The sequence below is a fragment of the Hyperoodon ampullatus genome, assembly GCF_949752795.1.
Source record: "Hyperoodon ampullatus genome assembly, chromosome: 5".
In the NCBI taxonomy this organism is placed as follows: Eukaryota; Metazoa; Chordata; class Mammalia; order Artiodactyla; family Ziphiidae; genus Hyperoodon; species Hyperoodon ampullatus.
Window position 1 is genome coordinate 130,530,428 of NC_136918.1, and position 16,553 is coordinate 130,546,980.

Here is a 16,553-nt window from a genome sequence, read left to right on the forward strand (position 1 = left end):
ACCAGAGAACCACCCACTAAAAGCACCAAGCCCAATCAGTTTTATGGGTAGTTCTACCAAATGCTCCAGAAACTATGTCCTAAGGAAGCATAACCCTGATACAAAACAGAGCTAGATCATTAGCATTTCAAATTCAACCGTGTATTAAATAAAAGAAAAATGCATCGTTTTGCTTGAGTGAGGTTTATAAAAAGAGAGCATTCATGATTCAACATAAGAAAGGCAATTTTTGTACTATATTGCACTACTAAAAATGAAATAAGGAAAACAAATCTTAACCTTAAGGCTCAATGTTGAAAGTTCAATGGATGTAAAAGAAAAAAAAAAGGTTAAATTTAGTAACCATTACATTATGTATTTTTTCAAATCTTTGCCAACTAGGAATAGAAGGAAACTTCTAAGTGTAGAATAGAGAGAGAAAACATTCCCCTTAATCAAAAACAATAGAGGCTGCCTCTATCCGGTGCTAGTCCATAAAATAAAACAAATTTTAATACTCTAAAGAGGAAAGCAAATGTTAGTAGCTGCAGATTACATAACCGTCTAATTAGACATTCCAAGTGCATCTCCTGACAACCTGTAAGCGAGGCGACTCTCCGCCCCCCGGTGCCCCGCCCCCACTGCTGGGCCTGCGCCCTTGCACGCACGCATGCGCATTGCGCATAAGCGTGAGCCGGAGGAGCGAAAGATGGCGGCCTCTTGGTTCCCTACGCCGTTGCACAGGCATGTGGGCCGTGGCTCCTTCAGCGACGTGTACGAGCCCGCGGAGGACACATTCCTGCTGCTGGACGCGCTCGAGGCGGCGGCAGCCGAACTCACGGGGTGCGAGGAGGGCGAGGGTCCCCGCGGGAGAGGGCTCGGGAGTCCTGGAGAGGCGGCGGCGGACGATCAAGGCAAGGACTGTCGCCGCCGTCCCCTAGAGGAGGCGGTGTCGGTCCACTTGGCGACAGTTGACACCAGAACACTGTAACTGAGGATTTTTCCGTGGATACACGTAGTCAGTGTAGCGGGGATCTGTCCGCAGTTGCCAAGGTGGTCTTTTGGTTTCAGGGGCTCCATGCTTCCTCACCACGCCGGGATGTATCTTTTCCTATCAGTTGTTAACTGAGGACCCTAAGCCCCCGAGAGTAGCGATATTATAACACGTTCAAAAGCAAAACATTCTGAAAACGCTGCGTCTTAATATTACAACTTTTAGTAAATATCAGCGTCGCATGGCATTAATTTACTCAGTACATAAAAGCATCCTCTAGCAATGGAAGGGCACAAAAAGGAAATGAGGTTGTAAAATATTGGAGTAGTGGAGTGTATTTAAACCTACTGAATAGCATAGTCAGCTATCTAGCAACAGCCATTAGCCCCATGTGACTACTGAGCACTTGAGCTGTGACTAGTACTGAATTTTTCATTGAACTAAAAAAATTAAAGTTACATGCAGCTAGCTATCTATAGAAGATACCCTAGCTCCTAATAAGTATTAAAATTGATTTGTTGAAGTGCTCATATAAGTTTTAAATTAATAATATAAAAAGAGTGAATACTTACATTGTCATTTTTTAAATGAAGGAAATTTGGATAATTAGATTTATGTAAAGATCAAGAGTTGAAATGGGTTTCCTCAGGATGAAACAAAGAGTTGTCAGGCTTCAAAGATCCATATTGTGTTTATTTATCCCTCGTGGTCAGATTTTTCCATGTGTAAAATGCCCCAACTATTGTTAAACTAGTTTTTCATTGTGAACGGTGGAACTTTTGGATTTACTGGAATATAGAATGGGACAGTACTGTTTTATAACTTGTCTTTTATTATCAAGATATCACAGAAAGATTTACAAGCACAAAGTGCCTTGCAAAGTGTGCTTTAAAAGGAACCGATTTTGTTTTAAAGTCTTAGGTATTTCTGGTCTTGGAGTTTTAATTATTTATGAGGCCACAATAGTTATTTTCAAGTAGAAGCCGCCTGGGAAGATTCAACAGACCTTCCTACAGCACAGTAAAGGCTTGTCAGATGTGTAGAAATGGTTCCAAAAGTGAGAAACCCCTGGAGTTTGTTGTTTTTGAATAGTTGTTTGGAAAGTTAGGCGCTAGAGAGGCCCCTGTATCCCATCAAACCTATTTCTGTAATGGGGATAATTCGTGCCTTTGATGTATATATATGATTATAGGGAAGGTCAAATACAGTAGAATCAAGAGTTTATTATATTCAATAGCATTCTTAGGAGTATTATTAATATTCTAAGATCAGATACTCAGATATTTTCCCAATTCAGTGTAGAGCTGTACAAATAGGGAATTTCTTTGCTGCTCTAAATCTGTTATCAGTAGAATGGGGGAACTTTTCTTTCCCTAGGATATGCGGATGGACTTACAAATTACTTCAAAGTGACAGAGAAAATGTTTTTCATAAATAAATATTGTAATAATATCCTATCATTTTAGGAAATACCAAACTAGAAGCTCCTTGTGGGAAGGGCTGATGTCTTCCATATTAATATTTCCAACCCTAAATTAACATTCCATGGTTTATGTAATGTTTTATAGAAATTAATTGAAAACTACCTGTTATATTACTATTTTACAGACTTAAAATAAATTACATACCCCAAAACAGTTTTGAACTATTCAGTATTAAGCACAGAGTGGTTGTCGGAAATCAGCTTATTTATAAATTTGTTTTATATTTCCATATATTTGTAGGTGAGGGATGATGCTGGAGAAACAGACATACAAGTAGCATGAGTTATTTTCCGAGATGTGTATTTTAATACCACTACTAATACTTGTTTTATTTTGTTTTTTTAGAGTGGAAATATGCCTTGAAGTAGGGTCAGGGTCTGGAGTGGTATCTGCATTCCTAGCCTCTATGATAGGTCCTCAAGCTTTGTACATGTAAGTATACAAATTCATCCACATCTTGCTTGAATGAAATCATTTTTGTAAGTAAATAATATGTATCTGATAGTGTCTATTTAAGCGTAGTGAGTACTCAGATGCAAGTTATGCTTCCCTAAAAGTTATAATTACATGTTCAAAACCATTCCATCATACTGCATAATTATATAAGAAACATAATAATTTTAGGTCATCTCTAAATTTGAATCTTTTTTAAAATTTATTTATTTATTTTTGGCTGCATTGGGTCTTCGTTGCTGCACGTGGGCTTTCTCTAGTTGTGGCGAGCAGGGGCTACTCTTCATCGCGGTGCGCGGGCTTCTCATTGCAGTGGCTTCTCTTGTTGCAGAGCACAGGCTCTAGGCGTGTGGGCTTCAGTAGTTGTGGCATGCAGGCTCAGTAGTTGTGGCTTGCGGGCTCTAGAGAGCAGGCTCAGTAGTTGTGGTGCACGGGCTTAGTTGCTACGTGGCATGTGGGATCTTCCTGGACCAGGGGTCGAACCCGTGTCCCCGGCATTGGCAGGTGGATTCTTAACCACTGCACCCAGGCTACTGGGACCCAGTCCCTCTCTCTCTCTTCCTCCCCTCCCCAGACCTTTGCCCCGGCTTTGCTGGCCAAGTCGTGGGTCTTTCTTCCATTGCTTCACTGCATGGTACAGTTCACTTCGGCCCTTTCCCATCCATTCCCACCTCATTGCTAACCACACAGTACATTCCAGCCCCTCCCCTCAGAGGCCTTCAGAAGGCCTACATTGGTTCCCTTATCCCCATCCTTGTCCTGCCCTCTTCCCTCACCAGCTGGTTTAGAAGGATTTAGAATTCCCTTTGTCTTTTTTTAGTACATTGTACACACCAAAGTGTCAAACCAGCCATTAATAACACCCACCACATTCTGAGCTGCCTCCTCACCATTGTGCAGGACAGTTTGCCTCCCTCCTGCCTCCCCACCTTCCTCCCTACCTCCTTAACTTGGTACTACGTGGGCCTGGGCCTGCACCAGCTCAGCATCTTCTCAATTTTTTTCATATTATTTATTACTTTAATTTTATATTAAATTATTGGAATAAAAAAATGAATCTTATTTTAGATAAATAAGTTGATTATCAGAAAAAAATGGAAGTTAATAAAATTTCTCTTTAGAAGATTTGAGAATATAGAAAATATAAAGAAGAAAATAAAAATCACCTTGGTGGTGCAGTGTTTAAAACTCCATGCTCCCAATGCAGGGAGCCTGTGTTCCATCCCTGGTCAGGGAACTAGATCCCACCTGCGTGCTGCAACTAAGAGTTTGCATGCCACAACTAAGGAACCCACCTGCCACAACTAAGGAGCCCACGTGCCACAACTAAGACCAGGCGCAACCAAATAAATAATTTTTTTTAAATCACCTATAAATTTTACCACACATGGTCCAACTGTGTTTCCTCTATTTTTTTTTTCATTTCCTATGTTTTTCATTTAATATTATATGATGAGCATTTTCCTTTTAAACTTCATTTTTGGTAGCTATATAGTATTCTTCTGCTGGATTCATAATTTAATAAATTCCTCCAGATATGTGTGCATGTAAGTGTATTCTTCTACTCTTGGACATTATATCAATATAACAATCTTTTTCATCAGTATAACAAATCTGAGTTCTTTTTTTTATTCACCATAATTAAAGCATTCCGATTTTTTTATAGATCTACTTTATGTAAAAGGAGTAGAACATTCCTTGAATTTTTGTCCGTAGACACAGGATGTAGTTGGTTTCTTTTCTGTTTATAGGTGCACTGATGTCAACCCTGAGGCAGCAGCATGTACACTGGAGACAGCACGCTGTAACAAAGTCCACATTCAACCAATAATTACAGATTTGGTAAGCTGTTAGTTCTTGTCCAGTACTGTAATAATTAATTTTCTTTTCAAGTAAGTTAAGGTCAAGGTGATTTAGGTCAAATAAACTTGAGTCATTAATTAACTTTTAACCCGCTGAACAAAGTAAATTCTTGACTGATATAATCCATCTTTTCCATAATTCAAAGGGACTTTCTCTTGGCCTGTATAGATCAGGTATCTTTCAGTCAGAAGAATGCTCAAACTGGCTTTAATAAAAAGAGTGAACAGTGTCAGGAACTCAAATGATGTTACAGGCATCTTTTTCTTAGCTGTAAACTTCTCTCTAGTGGCTGTATTCCTCAGCAGTCGTTCCCTTCATGGTAACAAGATACTTTCATGTATGTATCTTGTTTCTCAGCAACTTCACAGGGAAAGAAACACTTTCTATTCAGTTACTCTAGCAGAAGCCCCAGAATGAGTACCATTTATATCAGCTTTAGTCATATGCCTATCTCTCAAGGGGGACTGGAATATGCACATGATTGGCTTGAGCCTGAGTCATAGTCCCACTCCAGCAGCTCGGTTGGGATAATCCAAGCCACTTGGATTGAGAATGAGAGGAGGTAGAGTTTCCCCAATGAAAGTCAAGGACATGTAATCAGATGAGAGGCAGAATGGTTCCTGGGCAGGTAAAAACAACAAATGACAACTACAGAACCATCATTTTAAGTTACACATCGTACGTTTTTCAGTTCCATTTTTTAAAACATTTTACATTATATTAGTAAAATTTGGATGATTCTGAACTTTTTTTCAGTTTTAAATGTGATTGCCTTTTTATAAGCAAAAATCATAATAGTGTGTACCAGGTGAGCATAAGAAATATAAAATGCTTTCCATGCTTCTTGACCTGTATTATTCTTGTACTGATAAGGGTATTGAGCTTTTCTTTTTTTAAAATTCACAAATGATTTTACAGCTTAGAAGGAATTAAGCCAAAGATCTAAGAAATTCTATACATATCACTAGAAGTTGTTACTGCCATTAAAAATTAGACTATCAAGAAAGATAATCAGTGTGGTGATTTCACTCTTTAAATTTTTATTTTATTTATTTTTTAATTAATTTATTAATTTTTGGCTGCGTTGGGTCTTTGTTGCTGCGCGCAGGCTTTCTCTAGTTGCAGCGAGCGGGGGCTACTCTTCGTTGCGGTGCACAGGCTTCTCATTGCAGTGGCTTCTCTTATTGCAGAGCATGGGCTCTAGGCGTGCGAGCTTCAGTAGTTGCAGCACACGGGCCCTAGAGTGCGTGCGGGTTTCAGTAGTTGTGGCTTGCAGGCTTAGTTGCTCCGCGGCATGTGGGCTCCTCCTGGACCCAGGGATCAAACCCATTTCCCCTGCATTGGCAGGCGGATTCTTAACCACTGTGCCACCAGGGAAGTCCCTAAATTTTTAAAGTTGTTTCTTTAATGTGTCCATAATTAGTATTATATATTTTTTTGATAGAACAATAAAATTTTAGAGGTACAAGAAATTCAGAATATCTATTTTTGTTAACAGAGGTAAGGGACACTTTTGAAAGTCACATAATTAATAAAGTGATAAATCCAGAATTTAAGCCCACATCTTCCAAATCAAAGTTGAGAGGTCTCACAGCTGTATTATAACATGACTGGTGGTAGTCAGTTCTAAAGCTGTCAGAATCGATTCTTTCAGTAATGAAAGCTGACCATGATGTGGAGTGTTGACTTGTGGCAAAGAAGGTAGGAAGAGATAGGTATGAGCATAGGTATTGTGATCAGTTTACAAAACTATTTACATTTGCTTGTATTCAGAACACTGGACATAGAGTGTCACAGCTATCGTATAAAAGAAAATCATTGTTTTGGATAACTGAGTTTGTTCACAAAGTAGTACGTTCATTGTATTTCTTTTTTAGTTTTAGGAGAAAATCTTTTTCATATATGTCTTATGCATTTCCTTACATTCTTAAAACAAAATGAACATAATTTTACCTTTTAGTGATTCAGGGTCATTAATATGAATATCAGTTATTATTCTGTACTATACATGATAATTACTAAGGTTTATTCAGGTGTTTCTGCCTTTACATTAAGTAGCTATAGCCTGCAGTGATTTTGAGGGGTTTTTTTCTCTCCTCTTTGTCTGTCTTTACACTTGCTTTATGTTGTCATGTTTCACTGCTGCCCATTGATAGCACTTTCCTGTCTCTTTTCATGTGCTTTGTGCTAGAATACCAAACAATTAATTTAGTTAGACTTGTATTTAAACTAAGAGTTAAGGGATTCTGAATAAGTGCTTCTCACACAAAGTACCTTTTGCTGTATGGATTTAAAACTTGCTGTCAGAGGCCTGTTTTGCTTACTTCTTAATTCTTGGGTTTATTCTAGTGCTGTGAGGCTATTCAAAAGGTAGATATGGATGAGTGAGGGTTGCCTGTAATTAGACTTTATATCCAGTCTGCAGTGACTTCTCATTTAAATCCATTTTCTTTTTAACTCGGTAATTTTCTATTTTTTTAGTATCAATTTGTTCCTTTATTTGAAGTCCAGTACTGAAATGATTATTAGTATATAGTACCTCAGGGCCATCATAAATAATTACACAGCAAATTCTTTTCTAATTTCCTTACTCAGCATTTCTGGAAAATTACATTTTTGAATTCTTTTTACAATTGGGAAACTTAATTTCTTTATGGAATTGAAGACAAAGCTTTTGGTTATTTCAAATATACTTCCTCACCAATGTTATTACTAGAAAGAACAGCAGATTAACTAGTCGCCTTTCTACTTGCAGAAGATACACCTGAATTATGTTCCGCAAAATAGTTATCTGTTCTCTTTTTAAATGAGTAGAGAAAGAAGTTACCTTTGAAGAATAACAGGGTTGGAATTGATGAGTGAGAGTCAGTGTGAAGTAATAATTGAAGGAAATGGCTTTAGGGGTGAGAACTCATCCAGATACAGCATTTTTACTTTACTGTGCCTGTGAAGGTATAGGATGACATCATCAGACATAATTTTTTAAATACTTCATTATTTAATTCAATCAGAGGGATGCTTTAAATGGAATTTTGCCCTAAATATACTTTCTTTAAAAAGACATCTTTCTTATTCTATAGAAAGTTGTATCAGTTCAAATATTTATAAAATGCCAAACAACTGATGTTTTACAGGTCTCTTCCCACTATTTTTAGTCCTTTGTTTCTTTAATATCTAATTGTTTTAGCCAATATATATACAAGTAATTAAAGAAGTAGAAAGAAAAATAAAACTCTGTCTTCTGATATTTTTGTCATTCATATATGTTTTCTGTCATCTTGTAAAATATTTCCCTTGGTTGTAGAAAATAAGTGTAAGTTAGCAGCTATAACTTTAAAGTTGTGCACAAATCTATGTAGAATATATGAGAGCTTGCCTCCATCTTATTTTATCTTCTAAAAGTGAGCCCAGAATGTAAACATGTGAGCTGTTGAAGAGCAGAGTGTTCATTCTGATAAATAGTTTATTTTCCTTATTTTTAGGTAAATGCATATAATCTTTATCTGAATGAAAGCGTAAAGATATTTATCTCCATTTCTGTCTTAAATTTGGCTCTCTAACACATTTTTTCTAAAAACATGAGAGAGTATATTTAAAGATTGATTAGATGGATATCTATCTATCCATCTACTTATTTACTGTTTCTGGGTCCAGCTTAAAATTCTGACTATTTTGAACATTTTTTAGGTCAAAGGCTTGCTACCAAGATTGAAGGAAAAAGTTGATCTTCTGGTGTTTAATCCTCCCTATGTAGTGACTCCACCTGAAGAGGTAAGACATACAACAAAATTTAATTACCAATATTTTCAGCTTTTTTCTATCTAAAAGTCAAACATACTTCATCATATGACATCAGTCAGCCACTAATAACACAGACTGCTCTCATTTTACTCGTAATTGTCAATTATTGGATACTATTGGTAGACATAGGAAAGGAACCTGAAACTAATGGAAATACAAACTGTGGTCCATACCTATTCTTTAAAATCCCATCCAAATCAAGCCATGGTGTTTAAATTCATGTATCTGTGTGTATCTTTATCATGAATAACAAATTTGCAAAAAAAGATATTTTTAATCACCTTAAATTCACATAGGAATTATTTCTGAAAGCCTCAGCTTTCCTCCTTTCACAGGTGTCAGGAAGTGGGTGTGGGGGAAAGCAGTCCTCATCTCAGGTAGGAAAAAGCTATAACACTGACACGCATCGCTGTAGCATTTCCAGTGATGAAGAGGCAAACCGCAGTAACCATTTCCCAGTTTAAAGAAAGGATGGTCAGGGCTTCCCTGGTGGCGCAGTGGTTGAGAGTCCGCCTGCCGATGCAGGGGACGCAGGTTCATGCCCTGGTCCGGGAAGATCCCATATGCCGCGGAGAGGCTAGGCCCGTGAGCCATGGCCGCTGAGACAGCGCGTCCGGAGCCTGTGCTCCGCAACGGGAGAGGCCACAACAGTGAGAGGCCCACGTACCGCAAAAGGATGGTCAAAGCAGACAAAAGTTTAGTGATGGACTAGCTAGCTTTCCTCTGAATTATTGTACCTATTTTATTCTTTGATGATCACTCTCTGGAAAGGCTGATAAATATTACATTCACCTTTACCAAGATGGGAAGGGTCTATATTGCTGCTGTTACTACTGAGAAGTTGTTGCTCCCCTGACATATGAACTCATGTGAGAAGGAAAGTCATTGTCATAAGGTGGACAGCAGTTGAGGGAAATGCAGCTTAATAAAACTTTTTTTAATATAACTTTATTTATTTATTTATTTTTGGCTGCGTTGGGTCTCCATTGCTGTGCGCAGGCTTTCTCTAGTTGCGGCGAGCGGGGGCCACTCCTCGTTGCAGTGCGCGGGCTTCTCATTGCAGTGGCTTCTCGTTGCAGAGCGTGGGCTCAAGGCACGTGGGCTTCGGTAGTTGTGGCATGTGGGCTCAGTAGTTGTGGCTCACAGGCTCAGTAGTTGAGGTGCATGGGCTTAGTTGCTCCTCTGCATGTGGGAACTTCCCGGACCAGGGATTGAACCCGTCTCCCCTGCATTGGCAGGAGGATTCTTAACCACTGCACCACCAGGGAAGTCCCTGCAGCTTAATAAAACTCTTTAGAAAAGCACTATGGAAATAAATACCAAGCGTGACAAAAATGTTTTAGTCCAATAATCTCAGTCTTTGAGATCTAATTTAGGAAAATGATTAACAACAGAATATAAATTGTAATTTACAAAAATATGTTTAGTGCACCTTTATTTATGATGACAAGTAATATGAACCTATATATGTAACAGAAGAGAGACAGTTAAGTAAATCCTGGTGTATCAGGTCTACAGACTACTGGGAAGACTAGTGAATGAGGAGGAGATTCTGGGAACATGGTGAGATGAATGGGCTTCCTTTCTCCCACATTCCTACTCCTAAGCTGTGTGTGTAATTATGTAGGTAATTGAGTGTGGGCAATGACTTGGGCTTTGTCACAGTTCCAACAGAGAGAGCTAGTGTCATAATTTCCATTAGCTGAGCAATTAGCTGGAGAGCAGGGTTAAATACAGCACAACAAAGATTTTCTGGAGCCTGAAAACATGTTTTACTGTGTAAAACATTAGGAAATGAATTTAAAGATAATGTAGTCTCTGTCAAGACCTGAATCAGTGGCATGGAAACCAAATGAAAATATTTCAGTGCATTGAGCATGAAGATAAAAAGAAGGAAACAATGAAGGTAAAAGGTAAGAGACTTAGAGGTTAGATCCAGGAGACATACAAATAATAGGAGTTTGTGCATATAAAAAGTTGTGGCTATACTTACTATTACATCCCTCAACATGAGGTTAGGTACTGTTGGTTTGTAACTGTGACTTATAAAGGATCAGGAGAAGGCACAGCAAAGCCCAGGTAGTAGGCAGTCAGCAGACCACTGAACGTGACTCCTTCCAGAGATGAAAACTTCCCCTCCATGGCCTGTGAGAATGTGCTTGTTACCAGGCAATCCTTCTGGAGGGTGGTCTCTAGTGCAAGCAGACAAACCTGGCTGATCATCCCTTGGGGGCATGTAAACAGGGTCCAGCACAGAGGGCTCCTAGTCCACATTGAAACAGAAGTGACAAGGGACAGTCTTGGCAAAAGCTGTCATCACCATGCACTCTTTCCACAGGTAACTTTACCCTGTGAAACATCCAGATAATGGGCTCCACCAAAATAAGGGAGTAAGCCAAGAAACGGGAAGATATGGGCCCCAGAAAAAGGGAATTCTTGGAATGATAGAAAAGGGAAGTCTCCAGGAGGAAAGGCATGACAAAAAAAGCAGAGGAACTGATAAATTCCCTAGTATGATTAACTATGTGGGAAATTATATTGAGGAGCTTATGATAAATATGAGAATAATTTAAATTAGATACAAAAAAAATTAAACAAATGGACATGCTGAATGCCCATCAATAGCTAAATAAGAAGTGATACTTTTCCACAATAAAATATTATGCAGCCATTAAAAAGGAAATTGAACTATACCTGATCACATGAAGAGATTTCCATATGGTACTGTTGAGAAAAGCAAGATACAGGTAAGAATGTAGATATAATCCTTTTCTGTAAAACACGGACAAAAAAGAAAAACGTGTGTGTGTGTATGTAAGATGAGAGGGTAGCAGACAAGCAAAACAGGAAAAGGGAAAAGTACAGTTTTTTTTTTAAAGGAGGTATAAGAACATATTTCTCTTATTTGTACATGTATATGGTTATAGGTATAAAGAAATTCTTTTTTACGGCCACACCATGTGGCTTGCAGGATCTTAGTTCCCCAACCAGGGATCAAACCTATGCCCCCTGCAGCGGAAGTGTGGAGCCCTAACCACTGGACCGCCAGGCAATTCCCAAGAAATTATTTATAATGGGGAAATATATGCCATGATAAATGAATAAAAGCAGAATGTATAATTGTATGTAAGTAATTTAAACTAAAATGTGGACAAAAACCATTAAAGAGATTAGGAAGAAAATAATTGTATTAGGGTTTAAGTAGTTTTTGAGTGATTTCATCAAGATATTCTTTTTTTTAACGTTTTTATTGGAGTATAATTGCTTTACAATGGTGTGTTAGTTTCTGCTTTATAACAAAGTGAATCAATTATACATATACATATATCCCCATATCTCTTCCCTCTTGGTGTCTCCCTCCCTCCCATCCTTCTAGCTAGCCACAGAGCACCAAGCTGATCTCCCTGTGCTATGCAACTGCTTCCCACTAGCTATTTTACATTTGGTAGTGTATATATGTCCATGCCACTCTCTCACTTCGTCCCAGGTTACCCTTCCCCCTCCCCGTGTCCTCAAGTCCATTCTCGAGTAGGTCTGCATCTTTGTTCCTGTCTTGCCCTTAGGTTCTTCATGACCTTTTTTTTTTTTTTAGATTCCATATATATGTGTTAGTATATGTTATTTGTTTTTCTCTTTCTGACTTACTTCACTCTGTATGACAGACTCTAGGTCCATCCACCTCACTACAAATAACTCAATTTCATTTCTTTTTATGGCTGAGTAATATTCCATTGTATATATGTGCCACATCTTCTTTATCCATTCATCTCTTGATGTATTCTTAAGTTTTAGAAACAATATACAATGTTAAGAATCTAAAAATTTTTAATACTATATAAACTCTGGGTTTTGTTTCTATACTATAATTAGATCATTATAGGAAAAAATGCTTCAGTGTACTTTTATGTAATAAATGGGTTCCTAAAAAAGGGCTGTAGTACTCTCAGTAATCTAGAAGAGAGCCAGATACAGTGGGACATTTTGAAACTTTGTTTCTGCAAAGTAGATCTCTTATAATACAAGTTCTCCCTTTTAGTTTCTTCCTAATTGTTCTATATTAAGTATAAGAATTTAAACATTGTATTAATAGTATCAACTATTATTAAGCCACATTATTATGCACAGAACACTGTTCTCAAACTTTAAATATACTTCCTCATTTATTCCTAAAGGACAAAAATAATTTTTTATCATTCTCCTAATTTTACAGATAAAACTGTTGTTTTTCTAATTTTACAGGTAAGAGAGGAAACTAATTCATCAAGATTACAGACTTATCTGTATAAGATTTGGAGACATGAAGGGCTCTGTGAAGGAGTTTTCTCCTGTAGTGCCAGCTGCCATAATTAAATGTGAAATGGTGACAGATATTTAGGACCTTTAGCTTTATGTTGCTAATCACACAAAGATCTATCCCAAGGGCAAAAAAAAAAGATGACAGGCTTATGCAAGGTCACACATGCTAGGAAATGGTGGGGCTCAGATTCAGCTTTACTGCTGCCTCCTCATCAGCAGTAAAATAAAAAGTATATACCTGTTTGGTGAACGTTACTTGTCAAAAAGATTCCGTTTTTTTAATGTAACTTAAGTCAAAACAGAACAATCTTTCTAATTGGTCACAGGTAAGGAGTCACGGGATAGAGGCAGCTTGGGCTGGTGGCAGAAATGGTCGTGAAGTCATGGACAGATTGTTTCCACTGGCTCCAGAGCTCCTTTCACCAAGAGGCTTGTTCTATTTAGTCACCATTAAAGAAAACAATCCAGGTAATACAGACCAGTTTATCTTTTAACCATTTACTTTGCTGAAATCAAGGCTAATTATGTCAAAGATGGTAGTAACCCAGAATGTTATTGAATGTAATCACTGACAACAGATAATACAGACATAACATTCATGTTCAAAGAGGAGAGAGATTTTTTTAGAGGTAGATTTTTCTGATTTTAAAGAGTATTGTCTTTTTTGGAGCGAGGGAGAGTTTTTTCCCTAATTTATCAACTAATTTTCAAATACAGAATCTATAATCTTCCTAAAACACCTCACCCTCAATTCACCCTGTGAATTTTCTCTTTATATTCTAGTCTTCATGTCTTTGACAGTTCTGTTGCATACCCTTTAGTTCATCTGAAGTTTTATCATGAAAGGTATCTCCTGATACGATTTTTATATCTTGGTTTTCAGATTACTTGGTTAACTAAATCGACCATAATCTTTCTTCTCTTTTCTGTACATCTCAGGTTTGATTATTATCTTATATGTTACATTCTCAGCCCCTCAAATCACATCATAATTAACTAGGGTTTTCGGTTTGTTTGGTTTTGAGGGGTTTTTTTTGTTTTTTGTAACCCCAGTTTCTTGGTTTCATCTTTTTAGTGTTACTTATTTGGAAAGGGAAGGTCTTGCTTTTTTCAGTACTCTTGAAAGAAATAAGCTACTTCACTTACTGCCACTTTTCAACGTCAGTATATGATTTGCACACACCCTCGTTGGCATTTTTCATTCAAAAGGGAGGATATAGGGCAGAGATTAGAGCCAAGCAACTAAAAAATGAATCATTTACTGTAACAGCAAGTATAACTAACGTTTCTGTTGAGTCCAGAGTAGGCTACCACTGCAAAGCAGTTATTCAGTCTGATTAGAATTCTCAGCAACACCCTGAAAATCCAAGGTGCTCTCATCTGTCTGAAGTCCAAGTTCACTTCAATAGAAATTACATGGTATACACTATTTTCTTAGATAAATAGAATTTGTAAATAGTCTGTTTATCATCTTATTAAACTGTTTAGTGATAATATGTACTTCACCATATGATTTAATTGGATTTTACCTTTTGTTTTAATTTTCGTTTTAGAAGAAATTTTGAAAATAATGAAGACAAAAGGTCTACAAGGGACCACTGCACTTTCCAGGCAAGCAGGCCAAGAAATCCTTTCAGTCCTCAAGTTCACCAAGTCCTAATCTACAGTGTGTGCTACTGAAAGCTGCATGCATTTGGCATATTTTGAAACAGAAGTCATTTCTTAGTTAACAGGTAAAGTCAGAAATTTGTCATATAGAAAAAGGCAGAAGAGTAAGGCATTTCCTTTTACCAAGGAATCAGGCCTACAGAAATATTTGCACAAATGCAAGTAAATACATATATTATATATATAATTTGAATTTTATATATTACATATATGTGGAGAATATATAATAAAAAATTATATTTGTAGGGCTTCCCTGGTGGCGCAGTGATTGAGAGTCCACCTGCCGATGCAGGGGACACGGGTTCGTGCCCTGGTCCAGGAAGATCCCACATGCCGCAGAGCAGCTAGGCCCGTGAGCCATGGCCGCTGAGCCTGCGTGTCCGGAGCCTATGCTCTGCAACAGGAGAGGCCACAGCAGTGAGAGGCCCGTGTATCGCAAAAAAAAAAAAAAAAAAAAAAAAAATTATATTTGTATATGAAGAGGGTGTTCATTTCAGCATTACTTGTAATGGCAAAACAATGAAGTTAACCTAAATGTCCATCAGCAAAGGGATTGGTAAAATAAATTACAGTATATCCATGTTACTGAACATGAGTGACATATCCAGCCATTAAACACAAGTCAGTTCTGTATATACTGAACCAGAAGGGGTTCGTGATGTACTATTGAGTAGTGAAAAAAATCAAGTTGCAAAATAGTACTAACCTATATGTATATTTTTGAAAAACCAACAAAGAAAGTTTGTGTATATGTGTATATAAGAAACTCTCAAAAGATAAATAACAGCTGGGAATAGAGGAACTTTCATTCTTTTGTGTTGGCATCTGTACAATGATAGTGTATTCTGTAATTAAACACAATCTTTTATTTAAAATGTTTTAAGTTTACCTTTACTTATTGTCTCCATTCTCTATTATTTAGAATGGCTTCTGCCTCCATTCTTCTCCTTGGTCACGTTTTTCCCGCTTTTTATCCTCTATCATATATTTCTGTTTTCTTCTTGCATATATATTGCAGACTGCTTTCATTTTTTTCTTAGGTCCGGGAGAGTTGTATGTAAATAAACCCAGCAGTCAAATTAATCACATTTTTAAGAGCCCACATGTATCTTTCAAGAAATGTCAAATTACCTTTACTAAATTTAGGAACCTCTTCTGTAACTTTCCCACCATTTAAAATATACAGTTGACCCTTTAACAACATGGGTTTGAACTGTACGGGTCCACTTATACACAGATGTTTTTCAATAAAGACATACTGCAGTAGTTCACAAGCAGTGGTTGGTTGAATCCGTGGATACCGTGGAGGGCTGACTGTAGGGTTATATGTGGATTTTTGACTGTGAGGGGGGTCAGCGCCCTAACTCCCATGTTGTTCAAGGGTCAACTGTATTTATCAAAATCAATTAGCAGGACTGTGTAGGACCAGAGTGAGAGCAATCTATAATTTTTTATTTTGGCTACATTCAGAATCACCTGAGGAAGTTCAACATTATGCATTCCTAAACCCCACCATAAACCCATGGAATACTCTGCTGACCAGACCTAAAAACTGTATTTTTAAAAATGTACTTCTCAACATTCTTTAGGCACCCTGTCAAATTTTAGAACTATTGCTTTAGATGGCATGTTCATTTAATCCTTTCGACAATCCACAGAAAGAATAGAATTATCCACCTTTGATGTTCAGAAAGGTTAAATAATTTGTTCAAAGAAACACAGTAGTAAAGAGTGAAAACAGTATGGCAACATTTCAAACACAGATCTGACTCCAAAAGCTGTCGTTTTCTTTGCTTATGCTGCTTTCAGCAGCAAAAATGTCAAAATTAGTATTTACTTAAATCTGATATCTGTAAATAAATTTCTATTCCCAGAAACAGTGCCATCTGAATGAAGTCTTACAGTAAATAACCTCTATCCCAGGAGAAAAAAAATTAACTTAGAATTTTATTGTGGGCTCTTAGTCATAGTTTTGAGGAATGAGGTCCTGAATACTTTTTCAAATAATGTTTGAA

General features: G+C 37.4%; 1 protein-coding gene across 2 annotated transcripts; it reads left to right on the forward strand.

The window, feature by feature from the left end:
• Window positions 1–688: 688 nt before the first annotated feature.
• Window positions 689–14,530, forward strand: HEMK2 (HemK methyltransferase 2, ETF1 glutamine and histone H4 lysine; the record flags this gene model as incomplete). 2 transcript variants are annotated; one of them, XM_079705480.1, is made up of 6 exons in its annotated part: window positions 689–822; window positions 2,803–2,889; window positions 4,662–4,752; window positions 8,461–8,544; window positions 13,197–13,338; window positions 14,424–14,530. In XM_079705480.1, the coding sequence occupies 6 exons, from the start codon at window positions 689–691 to the stop codon at window positions 14,528–14,530; spliced, it is 645 nt and encodes a 214-aa protein (XP_079561606.1). The 2 variants fall into 2 exon arrangements, with proteins under 2 accessions (XP_079561606.1, XP_079561607.1); XM_079705481.1 differs by lacking the exon at window positions 8,461–8,544.
• Window positions 14,531–16,553: the final 2,023 nt, after the last annotated feature.